Source organism: Ranitomeya imitator, chromosome 3, assembly GCF_032444005.1.
Source record: "Ranitomeya imitator isolate aRanImi1 chromosome 3, aRanImi1.pri, whole genome shotgun sequence".
NCBI lineage: Eukaryota > Metazoa > Chordata > Amphibia > Anura > Dendrobatidae > Ranitomeya > Ranitomeya imitator.
In genome coordinates, this window is record NC_091284.1 from 782,902,496 (window position 1) to 782,920,371 (window position 17,876).

The 17,876-nt window shown below is 49.0% G+C and overlaps 1 protein-coding gene across 1 annotated transcript in view; it reads right to left on the minus strand.

Moving 5' to 3' along the window:
- The window catches only part of CWF19L2 (CWF19 like cell cycle control factor 2), a 198,483-nt gene extending 185,051 nt beyond the window's left edge, over window positions 1–13,432 (minus strand). The window contains exons 1-2 of the mRNA XM_069759126.1: window positions 13,182–13,432; window positions 11,564–11,674 (exon numbers count right to left, since the gene is read on the minus strand). Coding sequence (XP_069615227.1) covers window positions 11,564–11,674; window positions 13,182–13,274 — 204 coding nt within the window. The 5' untranslated portion in view covers window positions 13,275–13,432. The remainder of the gene's footprint in view (window positions 1–11,563; window positions 11,675–13,181) is intronic.
- Between the last annotated feature and the right edge of the window lie 4,444 nt (window positions 13,433–17,876).

Genomic DNA, 17,876 nt, shown 5'->3' on the forward strand with positions numbered 1-17,876 from the left:
AGCAAAAGTGGTGGTACACATAGACGAGGTCCTCCTCAAGGACACTCATGACTATATTTGCATACGCGGGCGCCATGTTCGCGCCCATGGCGGTCCCGCGTAATTGCAAATAAAAAGTGTCGCCAAATAGAAAATAATTTTTGGTCAAAACCAATTCCAATAACTGAATTATGAACTGTCTCGCTTCAACAGAATATTGTGTAGACAAAAGTTTTTTACTGATTGCCTTCAACCCTCGATCATGATCTATAGACGTGTAAAGCGATGTAACGTCAAAAGACGCCAATATCACCTCACCTGTCACTTCAATATCATTGATTTTTTCAAGGAAGTCTGTAGTGTCCCGAATAAAAGACTCCGCACAACTCGCAATCGGATTAAGGATTCTATCCAGGAACACCCCAATCTTAGATAGAATCGAGTCACATCCTGATACAATTGGCCTACCCAGGGGGATGTACGAGAGATTTATGTATCTTGGGCAATATGTACATCACCGGAGTGATTGGAAATTTAATGGCTTTTGCTTTCTCCTTCCTAAAACCCGACATGATATGAGACCTGGTTTACATACAGTAAACCATCTCATATTACCATTTTTTTTGCATATTCCACACTACTAATGTCAGTAGTATGTCTATGCAAAATTTGGCCGTTCCAGCTATTAAATTAAGGGGTTAAATGGCGGAAAAAATTGGCGTGGGCTCCCGCACAATTTTCTCCGCCAGAGTGGTAAAGCCAGTGACTGAGGGCAGATATTAATAGCCTGGAGAGGGTCCATGGTTATTGCCCCCCCCCCCCGGCTAAAAAAATCTGCCCCCAGCCACCCCAGAAAAGGCACATCTGGAAGATGCGCCTATTCTGGCACTTGGCCACTCTCTTCCCACTCCCGTGTAGCGGTGGGATATGGGGTAATGAAGGGTTAATGTCACCTTGCTATTGTAAGGTGACATTAAGCCAAATTAATAATGCAGAGGCGTCAATTATGACACCTATCCATTATTAATCCAATACTGGTAAAGGGTTAAAAAAATACACAAACACATTATTAAAAATTATTTTAATGAAATAAAAACAAAGGTTGTTGTAATATTTTATTGAACGCCCAATCCAATCACTGAAGACCCTCGTTCTGTCAGAAAAAAAACATAATAAACCAACAATATCCTTACCTTCCGCAGATCTGTAAAGTCCAACGATGTAAATCCATCTGAAGGGGTTAAAATATTTTGCAGCCACGAGCTTTGCTAATGCAGCAGCTCATGTCTGCAAAACCCCGGGGAATGTAGGTAAAGTAGGTCATTGACCTATATTTACCTGCATTTGCGGTGAGGCGCCCTCTGCTGGCTGTTTCTAGATCGTGTGAACTTTCCTAGAAAGCTCCCTGGCTTGAGTTCATATGAGGACAACCAGCAGGGGGCGCCTCTTATGAACTCGAGCCTGGGAGCTTTCTAGGAAAGTTCCCACGATCTAGGAACAGCCAGCAGAGGGCGCCTCACCGCAAATGCAGGTAAATATAGGTCAATGACCTACTTTACCTACATTCTCCGGGGTTTTGCAGACATGAGCAACGTTGCATTAGCAAAGCTTGTGGCTGTAAAATATTTTAACCCCTTCAGATGGATTTACATCGTTGGACCTTACAGATCCTCGGAAGGTAAGGATATTCTTGGTTTTTGTTTTTTTTTTTTATTTACAGATCGAGGGTCTTCAGTGAGTGGATTGAGAGTAGAATAAATTAATACAACAACCTTTGTGTTTATTTCATAAAATTAATTTTTAATAATGTGTTTGTGTATTTTTTTAACCCTTTACTAGTATTGGATTAATAATGCATAGGTGTCATAATTGACACCTCTCCATTATTAATTTGGCTTAATGTCACCTTACAATAGCAAGGTGGCATTAACCCTTCATTACCCCATATCCCACAGCTACACGGGAGTGGGAAGAGAGTGGCCAAGTGCCAGAATAGGCGCATCTTCCAGATGTGCCTTTTCTGGGGTGGCTGGGGGCAGGTGTTTTTAGCCAGGGGGGGGGGCCAATAACCATGGACCCTCTCCAGGCTATTAATATCTGCCCTCAGTCACTGGCTTTACCACTTGGCGGAGAAAATTATGCGGGAGCCCACGCCAATTTTTTCTGCCATTTAACCCCTTAATTTAACCCCTTTACCCCCAAGGGTGGTTTGCACGTTATAGACCGGGCCAATTTTTACAATTCTGACCACTGTCCCTTTATGAGGTTATAACTCTGGAACGCTTCAACGGATCCCGGTGATTCTGACATTGTTTTGTCATGACATATTGTACTTCATGATAGTGGTAAAATTTCTTTGATATTACCTGTGTTTATTTGTGAAAAAAATGGAAATTTGGCGAAAATTTTGAAAATTACGCAATTTTAGGGACCACATCTCATTTGAAGTCATTTTGAGGGGTCTATATGATAGAAAATACCCAAGTGTGACACCATTCTAAAAGCTGCACCCCTCAAGGTTCTCAAAACCACATTCAAGAAGTTTATTAACCCTTCAGGTGCTTCACAGGAATTTTTGGAATGTTTAAATAAAAATGAACATTTAACTTTGTTTCACAAAAAATTTACTTCAGCTCCAATTTGTTTTATTTTAGCAAGGGTTACAGGAGAAAATGGACCCCAAACGTTGTTGGACAATTTGTCCTGAGTACTCTGATACCCCATATGTGGGGGTAAACCATTGTTTGGGCGCATGGGAGAGCTCGGAAGGGAAGGAGCGCCGTTTGACCTTTCAATGCAAAATTGACAGGAATTGAGTTGGGACGCTATGTTGCGTTTGGAGAGCCACTGATGTGCCTAAACATTGAAACCCCCCACAAGTGACACCATTGTGAAAAGTAGACCCCCTAAGGAACTTATCTAGATGTGTGGTGAGAACTTTGACCCAATAAGAGCTTCACAGAAGTTTATAGTGCAGAGCCGTAAAAATAAAACAAAAATTTTTTCCCACAAAAATAATTTTTTAGCCCCCAGTTTTGTATTTTCCCGAGGGTAACAGGAGAAATTGGACCCCAAAAGTTGTTGTGCAATTTGTCCTGAGTGCGCTGATACCCTATATGTGGGGGAGAACCAGCGTTTGGGCGCATGGGAGGGCTCGGAAGGGAAGGAGCGCCATTTGGAATGCAGACGTCACATTGTGTTTGCAGAGCCCCTAATGTACCTAAACAGTAGAAACCCCCCACAAGTGACCCCATATTGGAAACTAGACCCCCCCAAGGAACTTATCTAGATGTGTTGTGAGAACTTTGAGCCCCCAAGTATTTCACTACAGTTTATAACGCAGAGCCGTGAAAATAAAAAAAATCTCTTTCCCACAAAAATTATTTTTTAGCCCCCAGTTTTGTATTTTCCCAAGGGTAACAGGAGAAATTGGACCCCAAAAGTTGTTGTGCAATTTGTCCTGAGTACGCTGATACCCCATATGTTGGGGTAAACTCCTGTTTGGGCACACGGGAGAGCTCGGAAGGGAAGGAGTACTGTTTTACTTTTTCAATGCAGAATTGGATGGAATTGAGATCCGTCGCCATGTCGCATTTGGAGAGCCCCTGATGTGTCTAAACAGTGGAAACCCCCCAATTATAACTGAAACCCTAATCCAAACACACCCCTAACCCTAATCCCAACGGTAACCCTAACCACACCTCTAACCCAGACACACCCCTAATCCTAACCGTAAATGTAATCCAAACCCTAACCCTAGCCCCAACCCTAGCCCCAACCCTAGCCCCAACCCTAGCCCCAACCCTAGCGGGAAAATGGAAATAAATACATTTTTTTAATTTTTCCCTAAGGGGGTGGTGAAGGGGGGTTTGATTTAATTTTATAGCAGGTTTTTTAGCGGATTTTTATGATTGGCAGCCGTCACACACTGAAAGACGCTTTTTATTGCAAAAAATATTTTTTGCGTTACCACATTTTGAGAGCTATAATTTTTCCATATTTGAGTTCACAGAGTCATGTGAGGTCTTGTTTTTTGCGGGACGAGTTGACGTTTTTATTGGTAAAATTTTCGGGCACGTGACATTTTTTGATCGCTTTTTATTCCGATTTTTGTGAGGCAGAATGACCTAAAACCAGCTATTCATGAATTTCTTTTGGGGGAGGCGTTTATACCGTTCCGCGTTTGGTAAAATTGATAAAGCAGTTTTATTCTTCGGGTCAGTACGATTACAGCGACACCTCATTTATATCATTTTTTTTATGTTTTGGCGCTTTTATACGATAAAAACTATTTTATAGAAAAAATAATTATTTTTGCATCGCTTTATTCTGAGGACTATAACTTTTTTATTTTTTTGCTGATGTTGCTGTATGGCGGCTCGTTTTTTGCGGGACAAGATGATGCTTTCAGCGGTACCATGGTTATTTATATCCGTCTTTTTGATCGCGTGTTATTCCACTTTTTGTTCGGCGGTACGATAATAAAGCGTTGTTTTTTGCCTCTTTTTTTTTTTTTTTCTTCTTACGGTGTTTACTGAAGGGGTTAACTAGTGGGACAGCTTTATAGGTCAGGTTGTTACGGACGCGACGATACTAAATATGTGTACTTTTATTGTTCTTTTTTTTTATTTAGATAAAGAAATGTATTTATGGGATTTTTTTTTTTTTTTTTACACACTTGGAAATTTTTTTTTTTACTTTGTCCCAGGGGGGGACAATACAGATCAGTGATCTGACAGTTTTCACAGCACTCTGACAGATCACCGATCTGTCAAACAGCGCTGCAGCGTTACCAAGTGCCTTCTCTGAGCAGGCACTTGGTAAGCCACCTCCCTCCCTGCAGGACCCGGATCCGCGGCCATCTTGGATCCGGGACTTGCTGCAGGGAGGAGGTAAGAGACCCCCGGAGCAACGCGATCACATCGCGTTGCTGCGGGGGTCGCAGGGAAGCCCGCAGGGAGCCCCCTCCCTGCGTGATGCTTCCCTGCACATCGCGATCATGTTTGATCGCGGTGTGCCGGGGGTTTATGTGCCGGGGGCGGTCCGTGACCGCTCCTGGCACATATTGCAGCTGACATCCGGCACTAGGCAGCTGACACCCGGCCGCGCTCCCCCCGTGAGCGCGGCCGATCGCGCTGGACGTAATATTCCGTCCTTGGGAATTAAGGCCCACCCCACATGGACAGAATATTACGTCCAATGGCAGAAAGGGGTTAACAGCTAGAACGGCCAAATTTTGCATAGACACACTACTGACATTAGTAGTGTGGAATATGCAAAAAAAATGGGGCTATGAGATGGTTTACTGTATGTAAACCAGGTCTCATATGTCGGGTTTTAGGAAGGAGAAAGCAAAAGCCGGTAATTAAATTACCGGCTTTAAAGCTGTCTAGCGCTGGAAGAAAGCATTAAGCTACTTACTGGTAGCGGCATTTTTCGGAGGCCCATGACAGCACTACGAGAGAGGGGATCCGCCCTTCAGGAACAGGAAACCTACAGATACAAAAGGGCGGCACCTCTCCCCATGCATCAGTTGTATTTCAGAGCCTGAGAGGACTACCGCGGTTAGTAGCACACAAATATACATTATATACAGTTTATGTACAAAAATAATCCATCATATTGAACTATATACCACACGTGAGATCTATCTATCTCATTAGATACATTATAGGAAGTGCAACCCCCCACGTGAATAGGGAGGGAACTAAGGGTGCTGTCATGGGCCTCCGAAAAATGCTGCTACCAGTAAGTAGCTTAATGCTTTATTCGGACTACCATGACAGCACTACGAGAGAATTACAGAGATGTAAACTACCTTAGGGAGGGACTATAGCCTGTAGCACCCTTAACCCGAAGGTGAGATCAGAAGAGAACCCCAAGTCCAACCTATAGTGCTTGAAAAAGGTGGAAGGGGATGACCACGTAGCTGCCTTACATATCTGGTCGATCGAAACTCCAGATCTTTCAGCCCAGGATGTAGCCATGGCCCGGGTGGAATGTGCCCTCAGATTCTGCGGAGCTGGACCTCCACCTGCAGTATAAGCCAGAGAGATAGCCTCCCTAATCCACTTCGCTAGCGTGTACTTTGATACTCTAAGTCCTTTTCTGGGACCTTGGAAGGATAGAAACAACGCATCCTCTCTCTTCCAAGCATCAGTGACTGATAGATATTCTAATAGACATCTCCTAACATCTAATGTATGGAGTAGCTCCTCTTTGGAATTAGAAGGATTAGGGAGAAATGACGGTAACACTATCTCCTGAGATCTGTGAAAATCTGAGGCCACTTTTGGTAAATAAGCTGGATCTGGTCTGAGGACTACTCTGTCCTGTAGAAATTCTGTATAAGGGGACAGCCTAGAAAGAGCCTGTATGTCTCCTACCCTACGAGCAGATGTAATTGCCACCAAAAACGCTGTTTTGAGGGATAGTAATTTAAGTGAGGCTGAATGTAAGGGCTCAAATGGTTCCTTAGTCAAGGCTGAAAGGACTAGATTGAGATCCCAAGGCATTGACCTATTCCTGTGTATAGGTCTGGATCTACTAGCTGCTTTGATAAACCTTGATACCCAGTAGTTACCCGCAATGTTACAAGAAAATAGAGCCCCCAGGGCTGAGACTTGTACTTTTAGTGTACTTGTGGATAGATTTAGGTCTAGCCCCCTCTGCAGGAATTCTAGAATCTGGTTGATTGGTATACCCTCTTCAATATTAAAATTTGAAGAGGCCAGAAACTTCCTCCAAGTTCTAGAGTAGATCTTAGTTGTTATGTTTTTCCTACTCTTCATAAAGGTATCAATTAGATTTGGAGAAAAACCTCTGCTTTTCAACAATGACCTCTCAAAAACCATGCCGTCAAATGGAGACCCTTCACTTGTGGATGGTTGATCGGACCTTGATGAAGTAAGTCCGGAATGTCCGGCAGTACCCAGGGGTCTTTCACGGACATGGTCCTGAGCCAGGAAAACCAAGCTCTTCTGGGCCAGAACGGAGCGATCAGTATGACTCTCGCTTGATCCTCCCTTATCTTTCTGACCACCAGCGGCAATAGATTGAGCGGGGGGAACGCATATGCCAATCGGAAATCCCATCTGATCAGGAAGGCATCCACTGCCAGTGGATATTCCCTGGGATTTAAGGAACAGAAATTTATCGTCTTTCTGTTGTGCTTGGTGGCAAATAAGTCCACTTCTGGATGACCCCACATGCGGACAATCCGGTTGAAGATTTTTGTGTTCAGAGACCATTCTCCTTGTTTTAAGGTGCTTCGACTTAGAAAGTCTGCTCTTATATTCTCTCTCCCTCTTATGTGAACTGCGGATAAAGATAGAAAATGGTTTTCTGCTGTCTGGAGCAGGCGATCCGCTACTTCCATCAGGGACTCGGAGCGTGTTCCACCCTGGTGATTCACATAGGTCACTGCCACCTGGTTGTCGGAGAGGATTTTGACATGGTGACCCTGTAGATATACGAGGAGTTCTTTAATTGAGAATTCAATTGCCATTAACTCCCTCTGATTGGAAGAGGCTGATGTTTGGGGATCCCATAACCCCTGGACTACTACGTCACCCATGTGTGCTCCCCACCCCGTGGGGCTGGCGTCCGTCGTAATTACCCGAGTCACTTGAGTCACCCAGGGAACTCCTGCTGACAGATTGTCTTCCTCTAGCCACCATCTAAGAGATGCCAGAACCTCTGGACTCAATGTCATCTGACCCTGCAAGGAACCCTGTAAGACTATCATAATTCAGTACGTCAAACTGTAAAGGTCTGGAGTGGAACTGTGCCCAACGGACGGCAGGAATACAGGAAGTTAGGGAACCTAACAAAGACATAGCCTGTCTAAGAGTCATGGTTGGTTTATTAATTGCTTTTAATACCTGTTGTTGGATTTGGAGCAGTTTATCAGGTGGAAGACAGCATTGTTGGGACTCGGAATCTAACAGCAGCCCTAGAAATCTCTGGGTTTTTAGGGGTTGTAATCGGGATTTTTCATAGTTTATGATCCAGCCCAGATGTTCTAGTTTAGACATAGCTGTTTTTACCTGAGCAAGGCAATGGTCTGCTGAGTTTCCAACTATCAGGAAATCATCCAGATAAGGGATTATGAGGATATCAAATTCACGTAAGTGCGCCATGACCTCCGCAACAACTTTAGTGAATACTCGGGGAGACGTTGAGAGGCCGAAGGGAAGGGCTCTAAATTGAAAATGTCGAACAATACCCCCCATAGACACTGCCACACGTAGAAACCTCTGAAAGTTTTCATGGATAGGAACATGATAATACGCATCTTTTAAGTCCACAACCACCATGAAGCAGTGTTTGAACAACATTTTAATTGCAGAGCTGATTGACTCCATTTTAAATGTGGCTTTAACCAGGTATTCATTCAGGGATTTAAGGTTAATGATAGTCCTAAATGATCTGTCTGGTTTCTGGATCAGAAAAAGGGGAGAGTAGAATCCACTCCCTCTTTCTGACTCTGGAACTTCAATCAGCACGTTTTTAAGGCATAAACTCACAACTTCTGCCTCTAAAGCCGTCTGTTCAATAGTGGAGGAACGTAAGGGGGTTAGCATAAACTTATCCCGAGGCCAGTGAATAAATTCCAATTTCAGACCTTCTGAAATAATACCTCGGACCCAGTCACTATTTGAGATGTTAGTCCATGCGGAAGAGAAGGCTGACAATCTCCCTCCCACAGGGATTGCTAGTCATTGGTCCGGTTTCTTACGTTCTTTTGAGGAACGGCGGAGCATGTAACCCGTACCTCTCCTGCGTCTATCCTCCCATCTAAAATTCTCTCTAGAGGGCGAGGATGCGCGCTTCCTTCCGCGACCAAATCTCCTCCTGTTGAATGGACGCCGATAAGAGGCTGATGACAAACTAGGGAATTTTTTTCTTGTCATCTCCAGCCTTTTCAAGCAGCTCATCCAAGGTTGGCCCAAAGAGATATTCCCCTTTGCATGGAATAGCGCATAATTTGGACCTTGATTGAATGTCACCCGACCAACACTTCAACCACAGGGCTCTACAAGCCGCGTTGGAGAGTCCTGCTGCTCTGGCCGCCATTCTGACCGAATCGACCGACGCGTCCGACAGGAAAGCCGCAGCATCTTGAATCACCGGAAACGCACTTAGAATAGAACTTCTGGAAGCGCCTTCTTTAAGCTGGGATTCCAACTGTTCCAGCCAGACCATTAGGGATCTGGCTGTAAAAGTCGCAGCCACTGCCGGTCTCAAGGATCCGGCTGCCATCTCCCAAGTACCTTTAAGGAAGGTATCCGCCTTCCTGTCAAGAGGGTCTTTAAGGCATCCCATGTCCTCGAAAGGTAATGCGGCTCTCTTTGATGCCTTTGCCACCGCGGCATCTAATTTAGGGGCCTTGTCCCAGGTATCCACAGTCGTATCCTCAAAGGGATACCTGCGTTTTAAAGCTGGTGGTAATGAGCCTTTCTTCTCCGGTTTCTTCCATTCTCGGAGAATCAGGTCTTGAATTTTATCATTCACCGGGAAGGATCTACGCTTCTTGTGTTCCAAGCCACTGAACATTAGCTGCTGACGGGAAAGCTGAGTCTTAGGTTCTTCTAGGCCCATCGTAGCTCTGACCGACTTAACTAATTTATCCACCCGGTCCAGAAGCAGACAGAATCGGCCAGATTCCTCTTCTGATGACGAGGAAGAGAGATTTGAGCCATAAGAACCTTCCTCTTTATCTTCCTCTGATGAATCAGAGATCACCGAGGCTCTCTGTTTTGAACTTCCCGCCTGGGACATAGACCGCAGGGATTCCCTTACTTCTGTACGGATCATCTCACGTAGATTAGCCGTAGAAGCAGATTCTTCCGCTACCTAGGGGAGGACAATAAGGGTGATACCATCTATCTAGCCTGATGTCACTCAACCCCTCCACTCCTGTAGACCTCACAGTCTGTTGTATACAGGAGGCGCATAATTTTTTAGTATAAGAATCTGGTAACGGGACTTCACACAGGGCACACTCCTTATGTTTCGACTTTGCACTTTTCTTCCCCTAGAATGACAAAGTATAAGGGGCCCGCGTCTCTGAGTGAGCATTCACGTAGATCACTTACCAGTGTACGCCAAAAAAGGTACCGGAACACGAGGGGGTTCTTTGCCAGTCGATGCTCTAGATCCCTGCTTGGACGAGCTTTTACAGCTGGACTGGTCACTCCTGGCATGCTCCTTCTCCGTGGGCTTTTGTCGCACCTCCTCCGGCAGCTGAAGCTGCCGCTCACCATCACTCTCCATGATGTAGATGTGACCAAAGGCAGAGCTCTAAATCCAGCTCCTGCTTAAATCCCCCTCAGATCCGGTCAGCAGGCTGCCTGGCGCCACTCTCATTGGTTCCTGCTGATGAGGCTACAGCTGGGGGGTCAGTGCAGTGTGTGAAGAGTCCGGCGTTCAGGATCGATGGGCGCCGCCATCTTGGATGAACTGCGCATGCGCAGTTTCCCAGTGACCCGGAAGCGCCTGCTGACTCCGCCCCCTCGACGTCACTGCAACCGGAAACGCTCCAGCCAACGCTGAGAGCGATGCAGGATGCCGAAGAGCACTCAGCAGCGCTCCGGATAGCGTTCCCCTCCTGGCACCGCTACCTCACCACCGCGCTGCACCCCACATGGACCGAAGGAGCGCTATACTTACCGGCGCTGAAGGAGATCAGGAATCCTCCGGACTCTGCTCCCTGCTGTCTACGTCACTGACGTGCAGTCCAGCCAGGACCACCGTGACGTCTTCCAGGGGCTTCCGCACCGGCCGAGGTAGGAGACCCCCCCGCTACCTGAATCGACCGGCCGGCCTGGGATCCTTTCCTACGAGATTCATCTGTAGGATCCTGTCCCTTCAGGAACAGGAAACCAACTGATGCATGGGGAGAGGTGCCGCCCTTTTGTATCTGTAGGTTTCCTGTTCCTGAAGGGCGGATCCCCTCTCTCGTAGTGCTGTCATGGGAGTCCGAATAAATATTAATATATATACATATATGCGTCTCACTGACATAGAATAGATATATATATATATATATATATATATATATATATATATATATATATATATATATATCTCTATTCTATGTGTACACATTTATTCTACCTATTCTACTGTAAGCTGTCAGTGTGATGTTACTGTACACCGCACTGAATTGCCGGCTTTTCTCTCTAACAGCGCTGCGTATTCCTCGCAAGTCACACTGCTGGTCCGTGTGTGATCCGTATTTTTGGGGCTTCCATAGACTTTCATTGGCGATTCTCGGCCGAGAAACGCTGACAATCGCAGCATGCTGCGATTTCACTCGGATCCGGAATACGGCCGAGAAAATATCGGATGATGGGAGCTGCCCCATTGATTAACATTGGGACGAGTGCTATGCGATTTTTTATCGCATTGCACTCGTCCATATTACGGTCTAGTGTGACCCCGGCCTAAATTTTATGCCATTCCCACTCAAATAGACGATCCTGGACTGTTGGAAGCTTTTATTTCCATTTTATTATCTTAACACAGAACAAGAAATCTAAAACCTGGCCGTGTGAACAGAGGCTGATAGGAGTCTTACCTGCTCGATCTGCTCCAGGCGGTCGGTCACGTCACTCAGCATCCAGGTGTCCTCCCCCCGCAGCCGCCTCTGCTCCTTCCGTCTCTCTTCCTTTTCGTAGTCTTCTTTCGCCTGCATTAAGCATAAAAAGGTAAATACTTTTTCCCCAGACATCACCCCAAAAAATACAGTTATGGTGAAAAATGTTTCAGAATTGCTATTTTACAAATTGGGATCAACCTATTGCATACCAGCGAACATATGAGAAAGAAGTCTGACACCTGGCCACAGCACATGACGAGATCAAGCTAGGATAAAGTGCGCGCCTTCCAACCATCCAAGGCGCAAATCCTGTGTTGGGAGCTGCAGGTCGGAATTAGCATTAGGTGGTATGGCCAAAAAAATGTACTGTACTTACCGTATTTGCAGACTATAAGACGCACTGGACCATAAGACGCACCCCAAATTTTAGGGTGGAAAAATAGGGTTTTTTTTTTAAATAAAATGGTGGTGCGTCTTATTGTCCGTTTCAACAATAGCTTACTGGGGGGGGGGGTGGCATCAGTGGAACGGGGTCACAGGAGGCGGGCGATACTGTGGGCCCCAGGCTCAGCGAAGGGGGCGTCCAGGAGCTGTGAAGCCGCGGGCCCTGGGTTCTCATGAAATGTCGGCGCCGTTGAGCAGAGTTCCCTTTCCCATTGATTTCCCTGCGGTGAGCTTTGGGAAAATGGTGGCTGGAGGCGGCGCATGCGCAGATTGAGATGTCTGGAGATGAGATCCCAGGGCGCCGCTCCACTCCTGTTGCTGTCATCGGCCTCCTGAAGAAGCGACCCTGCCTCCTCAACTGCGGCTGCTCCACCAATAAGCTACCTTTGGATTATAAGACGCATCTCCATTTTCCTCCCAAATTTGGGGGTATGGAATTGCGTCTTATAACTATAAATACAGTAATTTTTTTCCCAAAACTTTAGGATCGATATCATAGTGTGGACCCTGATAGGAAGCAGGATGGGGGCAGAGCTGGGATCGCAGTTCTTAAATGCCGCTGACGGAGATGGTTAATAAGCAGCGATCGGCGCTAGCTCTGGTCACTGCCGTTACAGGCAGATACCAGCGGTCTCCGGTCCTGAGCCTGCTCCGTACACTACCATCCACTATAGGACAGACACGTACAGCGGACGTCAAGAAGGCGCTGAAAGGGTCACTCTACTAGAAAACAAGCGTCACCGCCATTACCACTCTGACGCGGCCCATGTTTTACCTCCTGCTGCAGCAATGGGTCATGTGACCACTGCAGCAGCCAATCACACGCTCCCGTGTCCTGACATCACAGTAGGCGGCAGAAGCGTCGGGGAGCGGCCAGAAGTGTGCGACAGTCATGTGACCACTGCAGCAGCCAATCACACGCTCCCGTGTCCGGACATTATTACAGTAGGAGGCAGAAGCGCCGGGGAGCAGCCAGGTGTGTGCCAGTCATGTGACATGGCGGCGCAGGAGAAGACGTAGCAGGCACAGCCTCCGTTACATGCATAGATCATATAAAGCTCATTATTGGTAGACTGAGCCCTTGCCATACAGGATTAGGAGGGCCAGGGCACATAATGACATCCTGGCATCACACTGATCACTGCGCCATTACCTGTGCCAGCAGCTCCTCCCGGGCTCGTCTCTTGCTCTCCTTTTTCTCCTCTATACTCCTCACACTTTCAAAACTACCCCCGTAGGCCGCCATTGTGCTGCAGCCGTAAAGCGGCAAGCCGTATGACACGCAGACTCGTGCGTTCCAGCCAGCAATTGTGGCGCGACCATAGCTGTACACCCGGAAGTAGGAAGCTTTTCAGAGGACATCTTGCTTTGCTCCTCCCTACAAGGATAGACTCACAGAACTGCGCATGCCTGAAACAAGGCGCTCCTCAATCAATGAGTGTCATGTGCGTCTGCCGGCCGGTCAGTGTGTGATGGGCCTTATCCATCACTGTGCACACAGCGCGTCACGTCAGGGCCAGGCCCAAATCTGACCGACATCGGTGCTATAGTCACACGGACGGGTGTCGCTATACGCGGTGTGCACAGGGCCGGCAGCCGGTCACACGGTGTGGTACATTCTGGAAAAATAAGTCATGGATACAGGGTGATGTGTCTGAGGCTGGAGAAACTTGTACAGATCAGTAATGAGGGTGGAGGCGTCTGTGGGCGGCAGACGGGGCACTCCGGCAGAGAAGAGACGACGAGCGAATACTGGCAGAGCGCGCACAATGGCACCGTGTGCCACCATGTATTGTGTCCGCTGTGCCCCCTATGTATTGTGTCCGCTGTGCCCCCTATGTATTGTGTCCGCTGTGCCCCCTATGTATTGTGTCCGCTGTGCCCCCTATGTATTGTGTCCGCTGTGCCCCCTATGTATTGTGTCCGCTGTGCCCCCTATGTATTGTGTCCGCTGTGCCCCCTATGTATTGTGTCCGCTGTGCCCCCTATGTATTGTGTCCGCTGTGCCCCCTATGTATTGTGTCCGCTGTGCCCCCTATGTATTGTGCCCGCTGTGCCACCATGTATTGTGTCCGCTGTGCCACCATGTATTGTGTCCGCTGTGCCCCCTATGTATTGTGTCCGCTGTGCCCCTATGTATTGTGCCCGCTGTGCCCCCTATGTATTGTGTCCGCTGTGCCCCCTATGTATTGTGTCCGCTGTGCCCCCTATGTATTGTGTCCGCTGTGCCCCTATGTATTGTGCCCGCTGTGCCCCCTATGTATTGTGTCCGCTGTGCCCCCTATGTATTGTGTCCGCTGTGCCCCCTATGTATTGTGTCCGCTGTGCCCCCTATGTATTGTGCCCGCTGTGCCCCCTATGTATTGTGTCCGCTGTGCCCCCTATGTATTGTGCCCGCTGTGCCCCCTATGTATTGTGCCCGCTGAGCCCCTATGTATTGTGCCCCTATGTATTGTGCCCGCTGTGCCCCTATGTATTGTGCCCGCTGTGCCCCCTATGTATTGTGTCCGCTGTGCCCCCTATGTATTGTGTCCGCTGTGCCCCCTATGTATTGTGCCCGCTGTGCCCCCTATGTATTGTGTCCGCTGAGCCCCTATGTATTGTGTCCGCTGTGCCCCCTATGTATTGTGTCCGCTGTGCCCCTATGTATTGTGTCCGCTGTGCCCCCTATGTATTGTGCCCGCTGTGCCCCCTATGTATTGTGTCCGCTGTGCCCCTATGTATTGTGTCCGCTGTGCCCCCTATGTATTGTGTCCGCTGTGCCCCCTATGTATTGTGTCCGCTGTGCCCCTATGTATTGTGTCCGCTGTGCCCCTATGTATTGTGTCCGCTGTGCCCCCTATGTATTGTGTCCGCTGTGCCCCCTATGTATTGTGTCCGCTGTGCCCCCTATGTATTGTGTCCGCTGTGCCCCCTATGTATTGTGTCCGCTGTGCCCCCTATGTATTGTGTCCGCTGTGCCCCCTATGTATTGTGTCCGCTGTGCCCCCTATGTATTGTGTCCGCTGTGCCCCCTATGTATTGTGTCCGCTGTGCCCCCTATGTATTGTGTCCGCTGTGCCCCCTATGTATTGTGTCCGCTGTGCCCCTATGTATTGTGTCCGCTGTGCCCCCTATGTATTGTGTCCGCTGAGCCCCTATGTATTGTGTCCGCTGTGCCCCCTATGTATTGTGCCCGCTGTGCCCCCTATGTATTGTGTCCGCTGTGCCCCCTATGTATTGTGCCCGCTGTGCCCCCTATGTATTGTGCCCGCTGAGCCCCTATGTATTGTGCCCCTATGTATTGTGCCCGCTGTGCCCCTATGTATTGTGCCCGCTGTGCCCCCTATGTATTGTGTCCGCTGTGCCCCCTATGTATTGTGTCCGCTGTGCCCCCTATGTATTGTGCCCGCTGTGCCCCCTATGTATTGTGCCCCTATGTATTGTGCCCGCTGTGCCCCTATGTATTGTGCCCGCTGTGCCCCCTATGTATTGTGTCCGCTGTGCCCCCTATGTATTGTGTCCGCTGTGCCTCCATGTATTGTGCCCGCTGTGCCCCTATGTATTGTGTCCGCTGTGCCCCCTATGTATTGTGCCCGCTGTGCCCCCTATGTATTGTGCCCGCTGAGCCCCTATGTATTGTGCCCGCTGTGCCCCTATGTATTGTGTCCGCTGTGCCCCCTATGTATTGTGTCCGCTGTGCCCCCTATGTATTGTGCCCGCTGTGCCCCCTATGTATTGTGCCCCTATGTATTGTGCCCGCTGTGCCCCTATGTATTGTGCCCGCTGTGCCCCCTATGTATTGTGCCCCTTTGTATTGTGCCCGCTGTGCCCCCTATGTATTGTGCCCGCTGAGCCCCTATGTATTGTGCCCCTTTGTATTGTGCCCGCTGTGCCCCTATGTATTGTGCCCGCTGTGCCCCTATGTATTGTGCCCGCTGTGCCTCCATGTATTGTGCCCGCTGTGCCCCTATGTATTGTGTCCGCTGTGCCCCCTATGTATTGTGTCCGCTGTGCCCCCTATGTATTGTGCCCACTGTGCCCCCTATGTATTGTGCCCGCTGAGCCCCTATGTATTGTGCCCCTATGTATTGTGCCCGCTGTGCCCCTATGTATTGTGCCCGCTGTGCCCCCTATGTATTGTGTCCGCTGTGCCCCCTATGTATTGTGTCCGCTGTGCCCCCTATGTATTGTGCCCGCTGAGCCCCTATGTATTGTGCCCCTATGTATTGTGCCCGCTGTGCCCCTATGTATTGTGCCCGCTGTGCCCCCTATGTATTGTGCCCGCTGAGCCCCTATGTATTGTGCCCCTTTGTATTGTGCCCGCTGTGCCCCCTATTTATTGTGCCCGCTGAGCCCCTATGTATTGTGCCCCTATGTATTGTGCCCGCTGTGCCCCCTATGTATTGTGCCCGCTGAGCCCCTATGTATTGTGCCCCTTTGTATTGTGCCCGCTGTGCCCCTATGTATTGTGCCCGCTGTGCCCCTATGTATTGTGCCCGCTGTGCCCCTATGTATTGTGCCCGCTGAGCCCCTATGTATTGTGCCCCTATGTATTGTGCCCGCTGTGCCCCTATGTATTGTGCCCGCTGTGCCCCCTATGTATTGTGCCCGCTGTGCCCCCTATGTATTGTGCCCGCTGAGCCCCTATGTATTGTGCCCGCTGTGCCCCTATGTATTGTGCCCGCTGTGCCCCCTATGTATTGTGCCCGCTGTGCCCCTATGTATTGTGCCCGCTGTGCCCCTATGTATTGTGCCCGCTGTGCCCCTATGTATTGTGCCCCTGTGTATTGTGCCCGCTATGCCCCTATGTATTGTGCCCGCTGTGCCCCTATGTATTGTGCCCGCTGTGCCCCTATGTATTGTGCACACTGAGCCCCTATGTATTGTGCCCCTGTGTATTGTGCCCGCTGTGCCCCTATGTATTGTGCCCGCTGTGCCCCCTATGTATTGTGCCCGCTGTGCCCCCTATGTATTGTGCCCGCTGAGCCCCTATGTATTGTGCCCGCTGAGCCCCTATGTATTGTGCCCCTATGTATTGTGCCCGCTGTGCCCCTATGTATTGTGTCCGCTGTGCCCCTATGTATTGTGCCCGCTGTGCCCCTATGTATTGTGCCCGCTGTGCCCCTATGTATTGTGCCCGCTGTGCCACCATGTATTGTGCCCGCTGAGCCCCTATGTATTGTGCCCCTATGTATTGTGCCCGCTGTGCCCCTATGTATTGTGTCCGCTGTGCCCCCTATGTATTGTGTCCGCTGTGCCCCTATGTATTGTGTCCGCTGTGCCCCCTATGTATTGTGTCCGCTGTGCCCCCTATGTATTGTGTCCGCTGTGCCCCCTATGTATTGTGTCCGCTGTGCCCCTATGTATTGTGTCCGCTGTGCCCCCTATGTATTGTGTCCGCTGTGCCCCCTATGTATTGTGTCCGCTGTGCCCCCTATGTATTGTGCCCGCTGTGCCAACATGTATTGTGCCCGCTGAGCCCCTATGTATTGTGCCCCTATGTATTGTGCCCGCTGTGCCCCTATGTATTGTGCCCGCTGTGCCCCTATGTATTGTGTCCGCTGTGCCCCCTATGTATTGTGTCCGCTGTGCCCCTATGTATTGTGTCCGCTGTGCCCCCTATGTATTGTGTCCGCTGTGCCCCTATGTATTGTGTCCGCTGTGCCCCCTATGTATTGTGTCCGCTGTGCCCCCTATGTATTGTGTCCGCTGTGCCCCCTATGTATTGTGTCCGCTGTGCCCCCTATGTATTGTGTCCGCTGTGCCCCCTATGTATTGTGTCCGCTGTGCCCCTATGTATTGTGTCCGCTGTGCCCCCTATGTATTGTGTCCGCTGTGCCCCCTATGTATTGTGTCCGCTGTGCCC